This window comes from Xenopus tropicalis, chromosome 9 (assembly GCF_000004195.4).
Source record: "Xenopus tropicalis strain Nigerian chromosome 9, UCB_Xtro_10.0, whole genome shotgun sequence".
In the NCBI taxonomy this organism is placed as follows: Eukaryota; Metazoa; Chordata; class Amphibia; order Anura; family Pipidae; genus Xenopus; species Xenopus tropicalis.
This window is the reverse complement of record NC_030685.2, coordinates 60,603,275-60,626,002: the sequence shown is the minus strand read 5'-3', so window position 1 is coordinate 60,626,002 and position 22,728 is coordinate 60,603,275. Positions and strand designations below refer to the sequence as shown.

Sequence of the window (22,728 nt, the reverse complement as noted above, 5' to 3'; positions counted from 1 at the left end):
GGTGCTGATTAAAATTAAGTTTTTTCTTAGTAAAAATACCTGGTGTGCACCTGTATTTTGATTTTGTGTACTACTGGCTTGGAAAGCACCCAGGTTTAGTCATTAGTTTGTTTTTTGTTTGGTGTGCTTGAACCTAGCTTTTTGTTGTTGAGGTACCTACAGTTGTTATGGAGGTACCTTTGTGGTAAACATACATAAAATAAACACATACGCTAAATTAAAACAATTATTTGATTGATGTGTTCGGAAAAATGGATGCTCTAACAAATATTTAAACACAATCAGCACCTGATAGATCACCTTCAAGTTTCTTTGTAGGAAGAATATCTGACCGTTACTTTAAAGTGGCCCATGGGCCTTTTAACTATCTGGTCACTTGAGAATTTTTATATGGAGGTAAGCCTTTTCAATATTACAAGTGGGGATAGGTGGATTGTGCCGTTTTCCGCCAGACAGCAATTATGTTCAAAATACCACACCAGCCATATGCCATTAGCCCTAGCAGTTTGCAGGTCCCTTTTAAGCAACATTAAGTGAAATATAGCTGATGATGAGGCAGCCAGAGACGAAGAGACGAGTGCATCTGAAAAGGTGGCTACCATGTTTGATTTTAGTTGCTGTTTCAACAATAGTTTGGGAAACCTGGGCAATAAAACAAAGAGATGTGTATCATGCACAAACAGACCTTTAAGGCAGGAAGTTCAAATCACTGGAATACCACATCTACCCCACACCAAATAACCTTAAAGATAAAAACACTCAAACCTGCTCACAAAAGGGCCGGATGATGAGGCGGGTGGGAAAGGTGTATCGTGAAGTTTCCTTATAACGCTCACACTTTACAAAGTCAAAGTTAAACCTCAGCAGAGATAGTGTGAGAAAGGGTGGCAGTTTCCCCAACTTGGCAGACTAAGGTAAACAAAAAAAAAAAACAACACAGATATAATTCTCAGAATCCAGAGCTTTTTAGCTCTGCTGAATGTGCCAGACACTTTATTTGCCGTAAATAAAAAAAAATCTAATGATATCATTTTTTCAAGATATATATCAAATTTTAGCAGAGACACCAAGTACCTTGGTTGCAGGGACAAGCTTGGCACAGCTCCCACATCTGTACAAATTATCTCCATCAAAGTGTTCCTCTTCCAAATACATGCTACACAGAGAATTCTCCAGACTGCCCACGCCCTTCACTGCCACCGTCAAGTCAAGGAAATCCTCCTGCACAAGGGTGTAAAATGCCAAGTTTGCATAAGATGCATTCTATAATTCTACCGCTACAGTTGTTCATATGTTCTGACTATACAGAAAGTACAAATTATTAGCATTATACATTTACAGACACAAACTGGGGAAAAATCAAGGACAGGTAAGAAAATTTTGCTCAGATGATGATAAAATCTGCGCATGTATTGTGTGTTTGACGATACCATTGGGTCAGTGACCCCCATTTGAATGCTAGAAAGATGTAAAAGAGGAAGGCAAATTATTCCCAAAGTATAAAATAAAAATACCTGCAAAGTTCTAGCAATAGGACATTTTTATAACATACTTAAAGTTAACAGAAACACAGACCTTTGCAATAGAGGCAACAATGACTAAATACTTAAAAAATACAAACACACTAATGTTTCCCACTTCTGTCTGCCCTATGATACCTCTTACCTGCCTTTCACTGATGTAGCCACACTCCTTGCACTGGATACAGTTAACAATGGTGCCATGGTACAATCGCTTGATGAGGTCATGGCCAGATGTGCCCTCCAATGAGCTCTCAAGAGCACTGAACAAAATACGGTTTAACTCTTGCACATCATGCTGGCTTGTCTCCTGCAGGGATTAGTATGTAAACGTTAGCACTTACTCTTACAAGGACAAGAGAATGGTACAAAGGGAATGAATGTGAAATGGGAGAGAAGGAAGTAGGTATAGTAATTAAAAAAGTACAAGGGTTGGCCTGTTTTTTTTTTCCATTTTGGCATACAAGCTTGCTGCAATCACAAACATTTTTGTTTAGACAAATTTTGATATCTTTAAAAAGTCACACATGTAGGGGCAATTATGCGGTTTAGTCAGAAATAATTAAGCTGCAGGATTTGCCAGTGTTTATGTGGCCAGCATTAGTAATGTTTTCACTTTTAAAAGAGAACTAAACCCCCATCTAAACCCCAGCCCCCCTCAACTGGCCTCTCTTCCTGCTACCCCTCTGCACAGTTTATTCCCTTGAAATGTGTTCCTTCTTGTAAATCTGTCACATACATGCAGATATGTGCAGCGGAGTTCACGGGTGCAACCTTATACATGTTTCAATCCTCTTCTTGGAATTCACCGACATGGAGCCTGCTGTAGCATGCGCAGTTGAGCTAGGCCTGGGTGTGGCCTCAACTGCACATACTCCTGCAAGCTCCCTATAACTGGAATGAAAGAACAAGACGCAAACAGGCATAAGATGGTGTCTATGAACATGCACATCTCTGCATGTATGCAACAGATTTACAAGCAGGGCTGGGGTTTAGTTCTCCTTTAATAGTTTATTTAAGGGATACTGGGCAAAAGTTTGAAGGAGACATAGCAAAGAAGTCTTGGATGCCTGAACTACAACAGAACTGCCAGCATGTCCTGCCCTAGTAGCTGCAATATGGCACAAGATAGGAATTCTTATTTCTTATCAATAAAAGGTACAGACCTCACTACTGTTCCACCCAAAGCTCTCTGTGAGATCTGTGGTTGACAAGGCCTGCTGATCCAGCAGCAGAAGTTGAGCGAAGAGACGCTGTAACTGCAGGGGAATAATTCGCACCTGGAAATAGAAAAAAATAAGAAAAAGGAAAATACAATGACAGGAAATAAGGAAATTCATCACCAACGATGGGAAATCTGCTAAGAAAGTTGTGTCATTCAGCAATCGTAACACAAAAAAGTATGGTACTCTGTTATCTAGATCAGAGCTGTCCAACTTCTGTGGTACCGAGGGCCGGAATTTTTCTGGCTTATGTGGTGGAGGGCCGATAATGGAAGCCAATTTTGACCACTCCCCTTGTTTTAAACTCTTGGGATTCAAAAATGGCCCTGCCATTTCATGTAGAGCCTGTCTTAATACTTTACCACTGCATTCATTTAACTTTACTTTCCCTGATTTAGTCAGTTGCAGTTGTTCCCTTGTACAGAGCTGCCCCCTTGTACCTGTGTCACACACTGCTGTGAATCCCAGGCCCTGTATCTACATAGATCCGACAAAACTGTGTTAAACACCTTGTGTTGAAAAACAATTACCCGAGAGTCTGGCGTGTCTTTCTCCTCCAGTGATCCAAGTTCTTTAGGACCCAAAGCAAAAAGAGCTTCTGTTAAAATACAAAAGAGAAAAAAATACAGTCAAAGAATTCTGTGATATTGTTTACTTTTATTTATTTTTTTTATTTACTTTTATTGACAATGCTCAGTATTCAAAAGTACACAAGGCAATATTAGGAAAGTAAAGGTTCACCCTTGCAATGAGTAAGCTCTATATTATAGTGTCTGGGGACAAGCATTTTTGTGTTCCCAGACCTCTACTGATTATATTCTATAATTGCAAAAAGTATGCCTTTGTTTGCTTAAAAGTGATAAAAAAAAATTAACAACGAAGTATAAAAACTGAATGAGAAAAGAAAAAATAAAACAGGACTATTTTTAACTTGACTTCTTTTCTCCCCCCTGGTCCGTCTATTCTTCACTCTTATACCAAATAAAGTTAATTACTTCCAGTCTGAGCGTAAGGTGGTTGCAGTTCTTAAAGGTACCTTGGTAGATATCCCTAGTGACTATTTGTATGTCTGCCAGCAATTTAACAAATATCCAGAGGGTCCATATATTTTTAAATTGCTTTTGTCTATGATTTTTCATATAACAGGATCCAGTTTATTTTGTTTTTGAGCTGTGAATTTCATAATGGTGAGTTTGGCAGAGTTTTTAGAATCTTGGTAGGTTTGCTTAAGTTTGGGATGGGAAGTCCTAGTAATGCATGTTAAAGCCAGCAACTGAATATATAATCTCAGACTCTGATCCAAAATCTTCTAACCCTAGGACATTGCCACCATGTGTGGGTAAGCTGTACCCTCCTCTCCAACATCCTCTGAAGCATAATGGGCTATATGCACTGTTTATCTAATGTACTCTGGATAGGACCAAATACCATCTTAGTAGGGATTTGTAGCCAGACTCCAATAATAAAGTGTTGATGGAACTATTGGCTACTAAACACCACATTTTTGCTCATGTGAATATCCATAGTATTTTTCCCCAAGCCTCCTTATATGAAAAGGGTTGAAGTAAATGAACTTTCTTAAGAGTTCGGTATAAGCAGGATACAACTCATTTAGAGTAAGGTTGGGCTATACACGTTGATTCTAAATAGGAAGACAGAGGAGCATTTGATGCTTTGATTTAAGAAAATGGGACCTGAATGAATCTATACTGTTCTGGGGGCTGAGGTGAGTAGGTTTGATGAAACCTTTCCCATTTAAAAGGGCCAGAGTGTCCATACATATGCTTTAGAGTTTTAAAGAGATACTGACACTAGAAATTAAACCTTTTTTTTACATCTATCATAACATTGTCTTTGCATGACCTTCATTTTTACCATAAAAGTATTTACCCAATGCTTTTATATTACCTGTCTGATCCCCCATGTTCTCCTATAAGGGGGCAGCCATATTTGTGCAGCAGGAGGCCGTTAGCATTAGAAGCTATAACTGACAGGCTGAGAAGGGACAGTCAGGTTGGCAAAACAGTCAGGTTTAGGAACTTCAAGTAAGAACAAAAGCAAATCTCTCAGCGAAAATCAATCAACATGACCTATAGGCAACTTTTTATGTACATTCATATTTTGAGGAGTCATTTTTTAGTGTCAGTATCACTTTAAGGCCCTTTAACCCCCACCATTGAAATGCTCTCCTGTATACGCCTTGGAGAAATTCCGGATTGCCTATTATAGGAGCCGCGGGGGTGTGAGACGACATCAGTTTTGTGCTGTGTTTTATATTGTCCCAGATTTGAAAAGCATTTTCCAACATTGGGAATAGACTGTTAAGCCTAGAGAAATAGGGTACGCAGGGCGTAGCATTAAAGGAGAATGCAAGTCAAAATTTAAAAAGCATACTGCCCAGTAGTCCTCCTATTCTTTAGTAAAAACACCACACTTTTGGCTCACCTAATCAAATATTTACTCAGTGACACTTACTTCACATTTTCTAGAACAGGCAGCCATCTCTAAAAAGGTATTCTCCCTTCCTTTCCCTCCTTGCTTCATACTGCATATGTGTTTCATTCCCTCCCCCCCTCCTCTCTGCCAGATCCGCTTCCAATTGGTTGGTGGGCATGTGTAGCACAGAACAGGAGACAGGATCAAGTTACACACATGCTCAGAGAATAGGAAGGCTGCCGCTGGCACCTACAGGAAGGGGAGAGAGATTTCAGTGATGTCACTGTAGGCTTCACACTGCTGTAGGCTGCCAGCACCATATCTCAGAGAAGCAAGCAGGGATCTGGGAATTTAGATATGCAGTAAGTACTTACAAAGAATGCCTTTAGACTTACTTTTAATTTATATTAACCTTTCCTTGTCCTTTAAGTGCAATTGGATAGAATTCCATAATGGAAGATAGTTTATTTTATATAGGTTAGTTATATTAGGTGTTATCTTAAGCTATCTTAAGTTTAGCTGAAGCAATTTGTAAGAGGTTTGGTAATAATCATAAGTATATTGTCCTAATAGATATACATTTTATGTTGTGTGTGGGTCAGAGAGAGGCCACTTTTATTAACGTTTTCTCGCATATATGATGCCAGAGGTTCCAATGTTGTATAAACAAAATTGGGGAAAGAGGGCATCCTTGCCTCGTCCCTCCGGATAGAGGAAAAGAATTGAATGTAAAAGGACCCCATCGTACATCTGCAGTGGGGGAGTTTTTTTTTTTATTAAATGGCAAAATTTATCTTTAATTGTTTACTTTTATTCTGATAAAAGGGGAGGTAAAGTCAAAATCTTAACTCAGTGTTTATGTATAGTCCTAAGACAGGAAAGCACTATAACTAGGCATGCACTAAATCCAGGACTCGATTTGGTATTGGGCCAAATCCACACTCCTGGCCGAACCGAATCCTTAAAAATACGTTACTTTTTCTTGTATCCTAATTTGTATTTGAAAATTAGAATTTGGTTCAGTATTTACAGATGATGTTCTAAAAAATCAGATGGCAAAGCAGTTAAAACACAGTTAACTAGAGCTCTGTAACCCTCAGTGTGTCTGTGTTTTACTCTCTGCTCATGTTTTACTTCCTTCAGGATGGCTACTGGCCCTGTAGGCTTCCAGGAGACATGATCGGCGTTCATTTCAGGGCAATAGCATAAGATGCCAAATACTAAGGTTTTTTTTCTAATTAAAAAAACAGTAGAACATTTTTAATGGGTTTATATTGCAAACTGATTTTATTTTATTTGGTCTAAATAACACACACAAGAATTGTGATTTTTGATTTTACATCCTCTTTATTGAATGCCTTTTTTGTCACTGCAGCACAATTAAAGCAATTTTTTAAAAAAAAATAAATAAACAAACCATCATTTTCTACCATCCTATATTAAAGTCACAGGAGATGGTTTTCAGCCTTCTGCAGCTCCCAATCAAAAATGTTTGGCCGCTCCTGTACATATGATACCATGGTCTGCAGAACCTTCTTACCAGAAATTGCATCCTGAAATCCCAGATGGATGTTGGGCAAAGTATAAACCAAGGTTCATGTTGCTGCACTACATAGCAATGAATCCAAGGCATATTCAAGGCTCTAGTGAAATGCACCAACACCCATACACAGGAGGCTACCATTCCATCTAGCGTGCTTCCACAATGACAGAACAAATCTATTAGCAAGTCAGTCCACTTCGCAAATTTCATCTGGTCCCATCTTGCAGGGATCAGATGTAGGAACCAACAGGGCACAGGAGGTAATAAAGGATTTGTTGTTCATTACGATTGAGCACTTGACTTAAAAGGAGAAGGAAAGGCTAGTAAAGAGTTAATCTAAAGCTGCAGGCATACCTTCAGTTGTCTCAATAGTGCCCTTAAGTTTCCCCATATTTCTCCTGTTCAGAAGATCAGAAGCCAAACAGGAAAAAAAACGCTGAGCTGGGTAAAAAAGATTCCCATGATGCAATGCTCCTGCACTGACACTAGGACCAGATCCATAGCTTGCACATGCGCACACAGCAGGAGTGACGCAGAAGAGCACATAACCGGCAGGAGGAGAAGCGAGGCAGCTGGGTGGTTGTTTTGTGAGCCCGCATGTGCGATCAGAACGGGGGGGGGGGGGGGGGGGGTGCTGTGAGCTGCCCTACACCTGCATGCTGCCCAGTAGAGTGCGGCTCATTTATTATCCTAGCTCAAACTAGGCGATTGGGGTGGTGGGATTGTGAGCCGCCGGGTGCGCGATCGGAGCGGGGGGGGTCGGTGAGCCAGCAAGTGCGATAGGAGTGGGGGGTGGATTTGAGCCGGCATGTGCGATCGGAGCGGGGGGGGGGGGGGGGGGTTGGCGTGTGGTGGTTGTGAGCCGGCATGTGCGATCGGAGCGGGGGGGTTGCTTGTGGCAGAAGGGGGGTAGACATGCAGGCAAAAATATGAAGGGAAATCAGGGTGAAATATAAAAGTAAAGTTTCGGCGATGGGGGGGGGGGGCGGTATTTCAGCAACACCCCATACAGACATGCTGGACAAGATGGCGGCGCCGTTCACTGAAACAAGTATGTAGTTTCTAGTATGTGTATCTCTGTAAATGTTTCATTAGGCAAGCCAGAAATAAAGTGTTTTTACACAGCAATAGTAGTACTATTTAATAGTGTGCTTAATAGATTTTGACTTTCCTTGTCCTTTAAAGAGCATAAGCCCTTCTCATTATATTTTTGACACAGGCAAAAGAATGTAAGACTACTTCTTGATTAATGTAAACATCATAGATGACCTACAAATGAAACCCATTCCTTTGCAGTAGACCACTATACCTAATTCACTAAATACACACTAATTCATATACAGATGCCCAAGGAGTGCATCCAAACCAAATAAAAAACCGTTGTGAATAAAAACAGCTGTGATGCTTATAATGCATAAAATGCATTTTGCATTTAAAAAAAAAAGAAATGACCAAACCTCTGAATTCTGGTGTGAAAAACAGGGTCTGCAGAAGAGAATTTAGGTAACAGGTGCCACCTTGATTCCTCAGTCCACTAAGCCTTGTGTCTCCTCGGGGCTCTGGGGTCTTTGAATCTCTGGGGTGGGATTTCTTGCCATTCTTGTTTGGACTGCTCAAAAGGAATGAAAAGTCTTCATCTTCCTCAAATAGGTCTCCAAACATCTTGCAGCGCAGAGGTTAGTAGGAGTAACCTTTGTATGGAAAATAAAACGATTATATCAATAATCTATTTTTATAGCAAGTGATGTCCATTCTGACCACTTTCACCTGCTAAATTGCCAAAACAAGCAATAAACAAATAATACTGGAGTGTAACTAATTATCAACATTTAAGAGCTTGCCTTCACATTTTATTCATTTCCACAAAAAGCATATACTTACAATTAATGAGCTTTAGATACTCCATGTACCATGGTGATATCATTATGTTACAAATACTTATTATTCAAAAGATCAATGAAGTAAATTAAAAGGGCTGTTGGGGAGGGTGGTAAGTGCGAAAGTAGTGTGACATAATATAGAGTTGCTGGAGATGAGAAGCAGAGTGATAGGTAAATGGCTGGTAGATGATTGCAGAGGTAATATCATAATAAATATATTGAGGATACACTTTCAAAAAAATTGTTGGTATTAGAAAAAATATTACCTTAAATAATGCCAATTTAATTTTCAATAGCATCAATTTTATGCACCCAAAATCTGCAATAAAAATTAGGGGTTACAAGGTTGGGGGTAAATCCAACCCAGAAACTTACTCTCTTTACTTTTGATAAAGTTATAGAGAGTTTTGTGAGTTTAGTTTTTATTCAAAGAGAGTAAGAACAGTCTATAAGGGTTGCATTTTGGAGTATATGGCAGATGCTGCATAAGACATAATACATTCAGGACACTGTTGATTTGTAGCATGTTTTAGCAGCACTCCATGCCATTGGTATAATGTGCTTGCTAAATATGACAACACAGAAATGGTTAATAGCATCAGCATATCATATAACTCTTTTGATATCCCCATTATTTCCCATTTTCCCCATATGCTCCACGGTCTACAGCTAATTTTCTTTACACTCCTTCCCATTTTCTGGCCTTCACAACAACTACATTCACTAGCCCACTTCACTTTCTCCTTATGAACCTTTAATTCATTCTCTCCTTGTAGTCCCCTCTGTCCCTACATCTGTCATATCCTTGCTTTTAGTCATTTTTTTACTTTTCTCTCTCTCATACTCTTTTTTCCAGAACTGGCCCAAGTTGCTTGCCTCCAGGGCCAGACTGGGAATAAAAAGCAGCCCTGGTTAATAAAAACAGCTCTCCAGTTTTGTATTTCTGTAGATATCTGGTTGCTAGGATCATATCTCAACTAGCAGTCAGGTGATATATGGTACTGAGTAACAATAGCCTCTCGGAGCAATAGTTTTTGGCTGCCTGAAAGCATAAAGAGGCAGAAGAGGGCAGCAAATAATTAAAAAATAAATAAAAAAAAAAAAATAAAAGAAGAAGACCAATGGCACATATGCTAAAAATAGGATATTTAAAAACACACTTTATTCTTTTCTAAAGTTTTATTTCACAAACATTAGCACTACCTCCACCATCCCCTGAATTGTGCAGCCAGTTAACTACCAGAAGGTTCACAGTTACTCATGTACCCCCCTACTCACTTAAGAAATGAAGATTCTGGTCACCTGAGACTTGAGCTGTAGGATTTCAGGATGCAAGGTCTCAGAAGAAATTTCTGATAAATGTAACTCCCCACTCTCACTAAGGGTCAGCTTGCCCCAGGATACAGGTGAGGCCACATGAATTGGTGTATGTGTATATAGAGCAATGTGGCAGCACACAGGTGTTTTGTTTCAATCCCTGCCCATCAATGCAAATGGCTATGGCCTCTCCCTCTGGTTTAGAATCCCCCGCAGAGTGAGCAGGGAGGCAGGAAGGAATCGCGTCAGGGAGGAGGGGAGAGAAATAACAGAGGGCACAGCACCGCTCATACTAATTAAGCAGCCACTTTTCTAGGGAAGTGCAGTGCTGAGAAAGAACAGACTGAGGCTGCTGCTTCCATCTTTGTACCGTAGCTACACGGAAGTAATGGACATGGAAGTAGCGGCCAGTCTGCACAGTGTAGCCGCAACTTCTAACACGGAGGTGATTCTGGGGAGGGGGTTCCGATTCCTATGATCAGGGCTGTAGGGTATGTGGAGAGACTGCAATATGAAAGACCTCATTTCAGCTGTAGCTTTATGGTAGTGCAAGCAGAGACTCGCCTATCTGCTCAGAACTCTGCTGGATTTATTGCCAAACAGCCGCATGGAGAAGCCCAAGTTTGTTGCAGAAAATAGTATTTTACCTGAGGTGTGCAGCCAAAGGTGTAAAAAGTATTTCTCCCCGAATGTTGTGCTACCTGGGGGACGCCATGTTTGTTGTGCAGTCTGAAATGCCGCAAAGCATGCAGGGATATGTAGTCTACAGCGTATAAAACAAACAAACGAAGGACGGAAAAAAACTACAAACCCCAAAAAGCATCGTGAGGACAGCTGCCGGAATGACAAGTCTGACAAGACAAGGGGAACTATCATGAAATTAAAAATTTGTCAAATGAATCTTCACATCAATTTATTAAATTCTCTAAATATAATGTATTACAAACTTTGTACGGTTTTTAAAATATGTGTTATTATTATGGCCCCACTGCTTGCTGCTACTCTCCTAACTGGCCTCTGACTAGCTCTGAAGCAGGGTCGGGTTCATTTGCATGACTCTCTTTTTCCACCTCTCCCCCCAGAAAAGCAAATGTAAAGGCAGTATCAGTAGGGAAATGGCTAAAACTTCCTTCTCAGTTCCCTGACCACCATGCTTTAACTCCTGCTCTCTTCTTCTTCAACCCCTCCCCCCTTCCAAATATCAAATACACTTGCGAGTCTAATCTTAAAAGCGTAACTAACAGAGAATGTGTGTCAGTGAGCGGAGAAGGAAGATTTAAATGAGGTAGCCTTTTCAAATGCTTTTGGTGGGGGGTGAAACGAGTGCAGAAGCTCTGTGTATTTAGGTAGGGAACAGAGAAGGAAGCACTACCAATGATAAAGGCAGAGATAGAATGTGGAAAGTTAAAGTTCAGTGCAATTACTTATTGTGGCAAAATAGACTATATTGCTATTGTGATTAAAGCACACTACATAAAAGTGCCAATAAGCGAATTTTGGGTGTAGAGAGTTATAGCTTTGGGTAGTTCAAACACCAAAGTCCACTGCTTTTTTTTAACAGGACCTGTTCACATTATATCATTACTATGTTCTGTTGTAGAAACACTGGCCTGTGGTGTTTAAACTACCACAGAATGATAACTCTCTGAACCTAAAAGCTGTTTGGATATTTTATGAAGTATTACAATAGTGATATAGTTTATATATTTTCTTTTTCTAAAATTTTCATATTACTACATTATAGAGAGTTTCCTTTGTTTTCTTTCATATATCCTCATTGGTCATATCAAGCACTAGTTTTTTGTCCATCTTTTGGCCAATGCTGGCTTTGCAAGCATTTGCAAGAACTGGTGTTATTACTATGTGGGGATATTACATTACATTAACATTTATTTATAAAGCGCCAACATATTCCGCAGCGCTGTACAGGGGGAGAGTAGCCTGCACTTGCCATATTATATAAGTTTGCATATTGCACTACTCACAAGACCAGGGGGCCGATTTACTAATCCACGAACGGATCATAAGTGTCCGAATGCGTTTTTTTCGTAATGATCGGTATTTTGCGGTTTTTCCTTCGCCGTCGCGACTTTTTCATAAATTGTCGCAACTTTTTCGTAGCCGTTACGACTTGCGCGAATTGTCGCGACTTTTTCGTAGCCGTCGCAGAAAAATCGGAAAGGTTTGCCCGCCGTTTACTAGGGCTCAATACGGAAAAGTCGCAACAATGGGATGGCAGGGGAAGGCAACTCGGGGAGATTAGTCGCCCGCGAACAGGGAGTTTTGCCGCGGGCGACTAATCTCCCCATGTGCCAGAGCCCTTAGTGATAGGGAGAGCCAGGGCAGACAGTTGGTGGGAGGATGCTTTGCATTCAGCATAAGGGAGGGCGGGTATGTCTATTCCTTACTGCAATGTGACAAGGAGGGAGAGCTGTGAGAGAGGGGTATGTCTATTCCTTACTGCAATGTGACAAGGAGGGAGAGCTGTGAGAGAGGGGTATGTCTATTCCTTACTGCAATGTGACATGGAGGGAGAGCTGTCAGAGAGGGGTATGTCTATTCCTTACTGCAATGTGACAAGGAGGGAGAGCTGTCTGAGAGGGGTATGTCTATTCCTTACTGCAATGTGACAAGGAGGGAGAGCTGTCAGAGAGGGGTATGTCTATTCCTTACTGCAATGTGACAAGGAGGGAGAGCTGTCAGAGAGGGGAATGTCTATTCCTTCCACACAGCGCCATGCCATAGCTCAGGCGGTGCCGCTGCCCAGTCAGAGAGGTACAAAGTACAAAGCTGGGGGTAGGGGCATGGCAATTGGGAGATCAGATGTGACGGTGGGCAGTGTGATAAGGACAGGGCTGCTGGTGGGACACATCAGGAGATATATATAGTCAGGAGCAGGGGTGGGCAATGTGATATGTACTGGGGGGGAAAGTTTTTTGTGATATATGCGGAACTGCCCTGTGCTGTACAAGTTTTGGGGAAGCTCGGTGTAATATGCACGGGCAGTGTCAGACAGTGGCCCACGAGAACTTTAAAACGTGGGCCCAATCTCCAAACTATTATTGCTCCTTTCTTCACCCAACCACTTTATTATCCTAGTCTCTTTTTATTAACATGCTAGCATTTATCCCTTCATCTATTTCTCCTCTTTGTTCTGAAATAGGGAATGACCATGAAGTGGGCCAAATGGTAAGGAGCAGGAGGGCCCACTGACCCTTGGGCCCACCGGGAGTTTTCCTGGTATCCTGGTGGGCCAGTCCGACACTGTGCACGGGGCCGCTGGGCAGCAGTGAGGCATGTACAGAACTGTTGGGGAAATAGTAAGTAATCTTTATGAGGCTGGTAGGTACCCAAACACTTATAAGCAGGGCCGCCATCAGAAGCTTTGGGCCCCCTATAAGTTATCAAAATTTTGGCTACACCCCTTGTTTGAAATTATTCTATAATAAGCAGTTTATATAAATAGTTTAATCAATGTGCTAATAAACTGTCAGTTCATTGAGGGTCAGTGGAGTTTGCCCTAAATTTAAACCCAACATGCCTTCCTGCCCCTGCTCTGTGCTGTCATTGCTTGATTTGGAAGTTACGCAAGTTTTTGCATGAATTACTTAAACTGCTTAGGTTTAGGGGCCCAATAACTAGTCAGTAGTAGTTCATAAAAATATTAAAAATAATGATACTAATATCTACAGTTAGTACTAGTGGTTGTATTTATAGTTTATGTATGCGAGTGTATAGATTGGTAGGTGTGGGTTAGGTGTGCTGGGTTTACTTGGATGGGTTGAACTTGATGGACATTGGTCTTTTTTCAACCCTATGTAACTATGTAAGTCTTTTAATTGGGGGCCTGTGGAGTATATACGTACGTTTCTTTAAAAGTAACGTAGGTTTTTAAATGTTGCATAAATTGCCTAAGCAGAGGGCCCCAATGATGTTGCTGTGGCGCCCAATAAGCAGTCATTTCATGCAGGAGACACTTTTATAACTTAGTAAATAGCTCCCAATATGAAGCAGTTCATATAAACAGTTGAGTTAAAATGAATAATTAATGTGCTAATAAGTCAGTCACTTTATTAGGGGGCAGTGGACTTTACTTTAACCATTTCACTGCCAACAACATACGGCATACGTTGTTGCAGTAAAAGGCTTTATCTGCCAACAACGTGCGTCGTACGTTGTTTGGCAGATAAAGGTACTAGTTTTTAGCGATGACAGCCCCCGAGCAACGAGCCGGGGGGCAGTCATGTCAACCCTGCGATGCGATCGTTGCAGGGCCGACCTCCAAGCAGCAGATGCTGCTTAGTCTTCACTTCCTACTTCCTGTTTCCAAGCACCCCCACACCGGCCCAGATGAAGACTGCAGCAGGAGGACCGGGAAAGGTAAGGTGGGTTTTTTTTGCACATACATTTACACACAGCAGAAAGTTTAGCACTTTTTTTTAATTTTGCACACTTACATACACACTTACACACAACTTTTACTCATGTACACACATGTATACACACTTTAAAAAAAAAATATATATATTTTTTTTTAACTTTGTTTTTAGTTTCTTTTCCCTAAAAACTGTTTATTTTGGCAGCGTGACTCTTGGATCAGATATTCTGACCACTAATTACACTGTTGTGAGACTTATTTTGTTGTTTCACTGATTTGCACAATTTTTGTGGTTTTATTGCATTTTTACCCCTTTATTAGTATTCCTGATCTGTTTTTAGCGTAGCTTTGCCATTTGTAACTTTGGTGTAGAAAAATAACTTTACCTATTTTGAATTCATCAGAATGTGTACTTTCCAAAAATATATGGTTTTCTGGGGGTCTCTGTATAGTTGGGGGGGTTACGGCACATAATGCGCTAACAGGGGGCTCTGTGTGGAAAAGCTGAGTTGGCAGGCGAGAAATCCATATGCGCTATTTTCATTTTGGGGTCAGTACATACCACAGACTTTGGTATATCTATGCATATTGGGCATCAAACTGTTCAGTAGTGCCTATTTTGGATTCCCCAGAATCTGTTCTTTCCAGAAATGTATAATTTTCTGGGATAAACCTTCTGTTAGTGGATTTTTTGGCCTTGAAATCTAAAGTATGCAGCTTTCTGAAGCAGTGCTTTGGAAATTTGGTAGTGTACTGCTGGGAGTTTTTGACCTATACAAGTGAGAAATCTTCATAAAACTATATATATTTGGTATTGGCACGTTCAGGAGACATGGGACTTTCCAAATCAGTTGTATTTTTGTGCATAAAATAATTTGTTTCTGGTATGTGTGTTTATATTATAGAAAATGATATTTTTAGACATTTAGAAGCCTATATCTTGTTACAGAATTGGAATTACACAAAAATTCTACTTCATATTTTGAAAGCTTAGGTTGTCCGGAAAAAAATGATATATTGTTTTTCTGGGTAAACTTAAAGTCCCCCCGAGGAAAGGCCCCTAAAGTGAAACAGTGCAAAAAGTTCCGCTTTGACCAAAACGGCTGGCAGTGAAAGGGTTAAAGGAGATAATTCCAAGCAAATCATTTCATAATAAAAAAGGCTGGCACAAACAATTGAACCATTGAAAATACCTATACTGTGGTGCATAGGCCTATGATTAAGTGCACCCTTGTTTGGCACAAAACGCACCAGGCTTTTTATGTTTGAGATGCTTTTTCTTTAAATAGAATAAAACATGTTTTAACTGCACCACATTATTTTCAATGGACATTTTTTTGTGCCAGCCTTTTCCATTATAAAATTATTTGCTATAGATAAGTCCCTAGGCTTATGGCACACACAATGTTTTCTCTACTGGCAAAGAAGCACTGAGGAGAATGGCATCCACCTGTCCATACACACATGGGGTATGCTCACTAACAGGCAAATTACATTACTATCATTTCTAATTTTCCTAGGATATGATTAGAGCAGATGGATGTTTTCTACACCTGTAGTCTACTAACAAAGTGCAGAGCTCCTTCTCACAAATTGTCATGTTTAGAGGGAAGAGTGGTGGGGGAGCTCAAGTATAAACACGATTATTCATTTAATGCTCAATTATAGCAAAAGCATGCAAATGGATATGTTAGAATTGTACACTGCATCCAGTGCAATGAGTGTGGCTACATTAGTGAAGGGCAGGATAGAGGCAGGGCACAGGCAGCGTTATGAGAACAAAGAAGCATTAGTCTGTAAGTATCTGACTATTGTTGTCTCTATTTCTGCATTTATGTGCTCTTAAAGGGTGGTTCATCTTTACGTTTACTTTTAGTATGTTATAGAATGTCCTATTTCTAGCAATTCTGCAATTGGTCTTTTTTCATTGTATAGTTTATCAATTATTTCCCTTCCTTTTGCCTCTTTCCAGCTTTCAAATGGGGGTCAGGAGGCCAAACAGCTATTGCTCAGTGAAGCTAGAATTTTATTTTTATTGCTTATCTTCCTATTCATGCTGAACCAGATAGCTGCTGAAATGCCAAATGGGAGAGATGTTAAACGCAAAGCTAAATAACTAAAAACCACAAAAAATAAAAAATAGACATTCTGCAAATTCTATCAATGTATACGTCATATTAAAAGTAATTTGAAGGTGAACTACCCTTTTAATTAAAAGGCAGAATATACCATGTCCAATTTATTGACCTCGCATTAAGCAAAGATGAACTTTGTCCCTTTAAATAAACTGAAATGGTACTCTCAACACGTCTGGTTATATTTTTACTATTACTTTGAGTAGTTATCCTGTGTACAGTCCTGGACGTTTGTTATTTTAACTCACTACACAGATATATATAAATAAATAGAACCACCATGTCATATGCTTTTTTTTTTTTAAATTTTTTTATTAATGCAGCAAAAACCCAACAGAAAGAAACAAAAGAACAGAACATTTCACAAACAAAACCTAAATATTGTGGCACACGTTGCCACTACATCATGAACAATGAAGGAAAAGTGTGAAAAAAAAATGTTCACAGCATGAATAATGGCACTGTTTCTCCAGTCTTGCATGCCTATACTTTTGGCTTGTTTGTCAGCATTGATGAAACCTTTCTTACAAGGTATTCAATGGATAAACCACTGAGGAAGCCACCCCTGCTTGCTCTCAATTCCTGCAATGTACTGACGATCTCGTCACTGCAAAGAAGAAAAAGAATTTATTTTTAGACAGTTTTTTTTTTCCAACTAAAGCAGCAACACATGACTAAATACCGGACTGTTACCTGCTGACTTCTGGATGCAAGGCTGTCAGTCGTGTCATTAATCTGTCGAAGCTGCTGAGATTCAGCCTGTTGGGTATGATGTTTACTGGTAGCTCAGATGATAGGTCCAACTCAGGCAACACTTTAAGTTCCTTTAAAAAAATGATTGTAGTAATTATTATAACTGGCTGAGATCTGGTTACACATTTTGTAAATATATTAAACTATACTGTATACTCCAGACATTATGTAGGAATGGGACTTGTTATGCAGAATGCTTGGGACCTGGGGTTTTCTGTAATTTGGATCTCCATACCTTAATTCAACTAAAAAATCTTTTACACATTAGATAAATCCAATAGAATTGTTCTGCCTGCAATAAGAAATATTTATATTTTAGTTAGGATCAAGTTCAAGATACTGTTTATTATTACAGATAAAAAGGAAACTTTTTTTTTTTAAATCTAAATTATTTGATTAAAATGGAGTTTACAGGAGATGGCCTTCCCATTATTTGGAGCTTTCTGGATAACCGGTTTCCTGATAACCCATACATTATGATCTAATACCTGTACTATATTTTATGGTTGATGAATGTGACAGACACCTTCAGCCTCATACTTCTTAGTACTCTAGAAAGTATTCATCTCCCCCTTGCACAGAGAACTGCCCATCTGACCAAGCACCAACCTGAAGCCTGAAAAAATAGGCTTGCATTTGTTTATGATTAATGATGAAGCAAAGAGTAAGACTTAAGATATATCTGTTACAAAAATGTGTGGGCTGGGCCAGAACACACAAAAATCGATATTGGCACTATGGTGATAGCAGGGGAAATTTGTAACCATTAACCAAACAGATGCAAACAGCATCTTTGTGTATAAACGAGTAACCATTGGTTAAATGTCAGAAAGACGTAAGTGCAACCAGGGTCTTAATGCAGACATGACTTCCTCTTCAATTGCCATCTCCACCATACATATAACAAAGGAGTGAAACACTGGAGGCCAAGAAGCCATGTCTACTACAATTTCCTTCCTTGTTCCTTTGAAAATGAGAAAAACTGTTCATGAAGGAATATTGTGTGAAAAACAAGAACATGCCAGGGCATGACACTGTTTTAATTAGAGAAGAAATGGGCTTTTAAAAAAGTGTTTTTAGGCTGTTTTTTTCCCCCAAAACCCTAATAATCCACCCATCTGTTCCACTTCCTGTTGCCTTCTTTCCCAGGCTGTGCAGGGGGTGGCACTAAGCACACTGCATGTATGTAGGGAACCAATCAGTAGATAGGCTGACCTGTTGGGGAACTGAATTCCCTGGTTTTAATTGTGTCAGAATGGCAGCAATTTAAATTTCCCCACTGAAAGTCAATGAGTTACATCCAATTGGCGGCTGGTGGCTCCACCCACTTTTTTCTAACCTTGAACTGCAGTTACTCAGTGACTAACTGCAAAGTTTAGAGACCCTGGCATTAATATATAAAGGTATAAAGCAGTTTAAATGTAAACCAATAAAAGTCAATAGGTGAATTGTGATTGGTGGGTGAGACCAACCTTTCTAACCTTGAATTAGTAGTCATCCAGAGACAAAATGTGCAAATTTTGGGGACCCTGGTATGAATAATGTGAGAACGACAGCATTTTAAATTTAAAACAATAAAATGGTGAAATCTGGGGTGTAATCTGATTGGCCGATGGTGGCTCCATCCACTTTTACTAACCTTGAACTGCAGTCCACCAGTGACTAACTCTGCAAAGTGTGGGGACCCTGGCACTACTGCTGTGAGAAAGGCAGCAGTTTAAATTTTCCCATTAAAATCTATTAGATAAATCTGATGTTGGTGGCTCCACCTACTTCTCCAAATCTTGAATTATCGTCACCCAGTGACTAACTCTGCAAAGTTTGGGGACCATTGGTGTAAATATTATGAGAATGACAGCATTTTAAATTTAAACAAATAACGTACAATAGGTGAAATCTGATTGGCTGTTGGTGGCATCACCCACTGGTGTTACTACTGTTAGAATGGCAGCATGTTGAATTTCCCCATTGAAATCAGTGAAACAAATGTGTTGGTGGCTTTGCCCACTTTTTCTGACCTTAAATTCGTAGTCACCCAGTGACTGACTGTGCAAAGTCTGGGAACCCTGGCATAGAAAGTGTAAGAATGAGAATGTTTAAAATATAAAATAATAATGTCCAATGGATGAAATCTGATTGGCTGTTGATAGCAATGCCCACTTTTTCTAACTGACCTGCAGTCCACCAGCAACCAAGCATGAAGAGTATGGGGACCCTGGCAGTAAGAATAGCAGCAGGTTAAATTCCCCCATTGAAAGTTGAAATCTGATTGGCTAATATATATCATCTTTCATTCAGGTTCACCCTGTGATTCAAGTTTAGAGTCCAGCTTCAAAGCTATAAGAATGGCAGCAATGTCCCTAATTGGCTGTTTTTGGCTCCTTACACTTTGGGTCTTCCAACAAATGTTGCTGTTTTATTTGGGGTGACCCAGTTTGGCAAGTGTAGCTTCAAAGCTGTAAGAGTGGCAGCAGTTTGAAAATCTTCCCTGTCAAAGTCAATGGAAAAATTGGGGTGTTCGGAGCGCCGCCACAAAAAGATGGAGGGCAGAATCGCTTGGAAAAGAACAAGCAACCTGCTTTCCTATAGGACAAAGAAGTGTGGAGAGTTTGGGTGTTGTACCCCTAAAACTGTAGGAGGAGTAGTGTTTAGAAAATGGGGGGAGCTGAAGCCGGAGAACAGTATCTTATACATCCCAATAAATATAGGTTATAAACAAGCATCTAACCCACCAGGTCTGTTTTTAAATTTATAGTAGGAATTAAACAAAATATTTACCTCATCAATGTGAAACTGGTCTCTCTTTGTTGCAGACACAGGCTTAGAAGATATTTTGAAGGCTACAGATGCATTTACTGGGTGGTTTAAACTGGAATGACCTGTAGGTGCACTTGGTGAATCTGAAAGAGGCTCTGTGTAGTGATGATTGGTGTCACTGCTCCCCTGCTTGGGAATTGTCACTGTCAAAGGAAGAAATGATGGTGCTCTCAAGGGGACTGTTGTGGATGAAATCTGAGTCACTTCTACAGTTTTTGTCATTTCAGTTGTTGCAACACTGATGGGATCCAAAGACTGCACTCTGAGGTGGTCAGCAGAACTTGGCTTCCCTAAAACAGCAGGGGTTGTTTTAGCAGGTGCCTTTGTTTTGGGAGAGCTGGCATTAGATGCAAAGGGTGGTCCTTCTGTTTGAGCAGTGCCCATTTTAACTGGTGCTGCCACAGTCGCAGCTCTGGAAACTGGCACTTCTTTCAAACTTTGTGTCATCTGCATTAAATTGTTTACACTGGATGACAAAATATTAGAGCCTTTACTGCTAACTTTTTTTGGTTCAGATGGCTTGGTAGACCCACACACGTCGTTCTTTTCATTCATTGTAATTGTTCCCAAAGAATTTTGCACTGACTTTGCCTGCATATAAGATGCTTGAGGAGGAAAGGGGGCACACACAGGAGCATGTGGAGGATATAATGGTGGGTATTGTGGGCCAGAGTATGTAAAAATCCATGGATTGTGCATACTATTGAATGTCACCAGTGAAGACAATAAAGATGGTGCCATCCAAGGGGGTACTGGGGGAAAGATGTTTGGAGAGGTAGGAGGTGCACAGTATGGCACTGTTTGAGAAACAGGTCTTCCATAATTTTGTGTGTTCCATGCAATGTCCTCTGGTTTTTTATAAGACAATGTTTTCTGGGGTTCAGCACGACTTGCAGGTGTTGCTTTGCTTAATATAGGTCTGGTGTCGATGTTCTTTGAAGAGGGTTTAGATGCAAATACCATAGGCCTTTGGTTTTCAGTCTTGGTACTGTCGGGTATTAATGTTTGAAATACCTCTATTACAGTATCTTGTGATTCCTTGATGTAGCGAACTTTAATTTTTCTTCCACTTAAGTCCTTTCCATCCATTTCCTTAACTGCTGCTTGTGCTTGGGAGGCATCATCAAAAGTAAGAACAGCATAGCTGAAATAATTAAAACATTTTACAATTAGGATTTTCACTTCACACTGATTAGACAAATATGATAATATGGATAAATGATGGATAGTAGTAGCAATAAAAACAAAATAAAGCAGTGACCAAGAACCTTTATTCCAGATACTAACTCAGTATTACTGCTTATTACACTGAACAGACCAAGATTATCTAATAACTTTATTGTGAAATTATATTACCGTACATACTTGAGTATAAGCCAAGTTTTTCAGCACCCAAAATGTGCTGAAAAATTAACCCTTGGCTTATACTCGAGTCCCTCCAACTAACATCCTCTGCTATCTGATTCCCTGTGCTCTCTTCTCCGTGCCGATCCTTCCTGGTTCCTTGCCCCGCCCCCCGGCGTGACATCACACGCTCCCTGCTTCAGCTCCGGTGTCTGTGTGAGTAATAGGGGGAGGGAGAGCAGGCATGCACGGAAAAGCTCTAACTGGCCTGCTATTTATCTTTTTGTGTGGCAGAGCTCTTTGATGCAGGCAAGCAACCGAACAGTGAGTGACAGAGAGACAGAGGGAGGGAGGGAGGGGAACTTCTTAAAGTAAAACTCACACTGAATAGGGGGGAGCCTGGCATCTTGCATACTGATTCCCTGCACGTATTTGTTCAGTAAGATTGATAGATCTTAATTTTATTGGAATTTATTTTGATTATTGAAACTTAGAAGCTGCTGCATTTCCCATCCTAGGCTTATACTCGAGTCAATAGGTTTTTCCATTTTTGTTAGGTAAAATTAGGTACCTCGGCTTATACTCGAGTATATACGGTATTTTAAAATATATTATAGATAAATATATATACACACCGAATCTAATGGTATCAGACAGGGATTCAGTAAAAGATACATATGATTTTGGTGTGGGCTCCTTTTTAGACTTCCATTGACATGTACTGCCTTAGCTTCCAATGTCATTCTGAGAGCATGCATTTATGATAATGTCAATGTTAATATGTGCTTTAAAAGGTGCTGTATAGCCTGGTAGAGATACATCAATACAATGTTCCTCTTATGGCAAGGTGACTTGGATTCTCTGGGGGCCTTTGTACAATATTTGAATTCATATATGTAAGAGACAAGACATAAAAACAAAGTTTCTGCATACAGCAACAGTACCTGGATTTCATGGATAGTTTCTGAAGAAAAACCTTACACACATGGTACTTCTCAAAATGCATCAACAAATTCTCCTGTGAACAGAACCGGAAACAAAAACTGTCAGATGGTCTGAGCATTCTACTACCCTCTCTAGTGCCGGTAATAAGTCTAACATCCAGAACCAATGAAAGCTTTTGTGCTCCATTGATTTATAATCTTTCTGATGAATGAATAAGAGACAAGTCACATTTAAACACTGGTTATACTGAAGGTATTTTACCAAACAATGCACAACCTTTAATCGATTCAGTTATACATTATCATGCATCAAATTATTGAATTTTGCAGGGCTGTGGAGTCGGTAGATAAATTCTCAGACTCCTCAGTTTGATACTTCCGACTCTGACTCCTCTGTTTTTATGCTAATGTATTTTATACATTCATACGGTCAATGAA

General features: G+C 40.0%; 2 protein-coding genes across 8 annotated transcripts in view; both read right to left on the bottom strand.

Annotated features, from left to right (window-relative positions):
* Window positions 1-10,830, bottom strand: part of usp40 (ubiquitin specific peptidase 40) — a 52,831-nt gene extending 42,001 nt beyond the window's left edge. Inside the window, exons 1-7 of one of the 3 annotated variants that reach the window (XM_002932005.5) lie at window positions 9,881-10,830; window positions 8,180-8,413; window positions 3,274-3,341; window positions 2,687-2,800; window positions 1,666-1,830; window positions 1,075-1,221; window positions 766-909 (exon numbers count right to left, since the gene is read on the bottom strand). In XM_002932005.5, the coding sequence (XP_002932051.3) occupies window positions 766-909; window positions 1,075-1,221; window positions 1,666-1,830; window positions 2,687-2,800; window positions 3,274-3,341; window positions 8,180-8,384 (843 nt within the window). In that variant the 5' untranslated portion in view covers window positions 8,385-8,413; window positions 9,881-10,830. The remainder of the gene's footprint in view (window positions 1-765; window positions 910-1,074; window positions 1,222-1,665; window positions 1,831-2,686; window positions 2,801-3,273; window positions 3,342-8,179; window positions 8,414-9,880) is intronic. The other 2 variants (XM_012971226.3, XM_012971227.3) reach the window with 2 other exon arrangements.
* A 5,906-nt stretch (window positions 10,831-16,736) lies between these two features.
* rbm44 (RNA binding motif protein 44) overlaps window positions 16,737-22,728 on the bottom strand; it is a 50,949-nt gene continuing 44,957 nt past the window's right edge. For all 5 annotated transcript variants that reach the window (XM_031893218.1, XM_018097550.2, XM_018097552.2 and 2 more), the window contains 4 exons: window positions 22,291-22,364; window positions 19,964-21,146; window positions 17,126-17,256; window positions 16,737-17,039 (listed from right to left, as the gene is read on the bottom strand). In XM_031893218.1, the coding sequence (XP_031749078.1) occupies window positions 16,916-17,039; window positions 17,126-17,256; window positions 19,964-21,146; window positions 22,291-22,364 (1,512 nt within the window). In that variant the 3' untranslated portion in view covers window positions 16,737-16,915. The remainder of the gene's footprint in view (window positions 17,040-17,125; window positions 17,257-19,963; window positions 21,147-22,290; window positions 22,365-22,728) is intronic.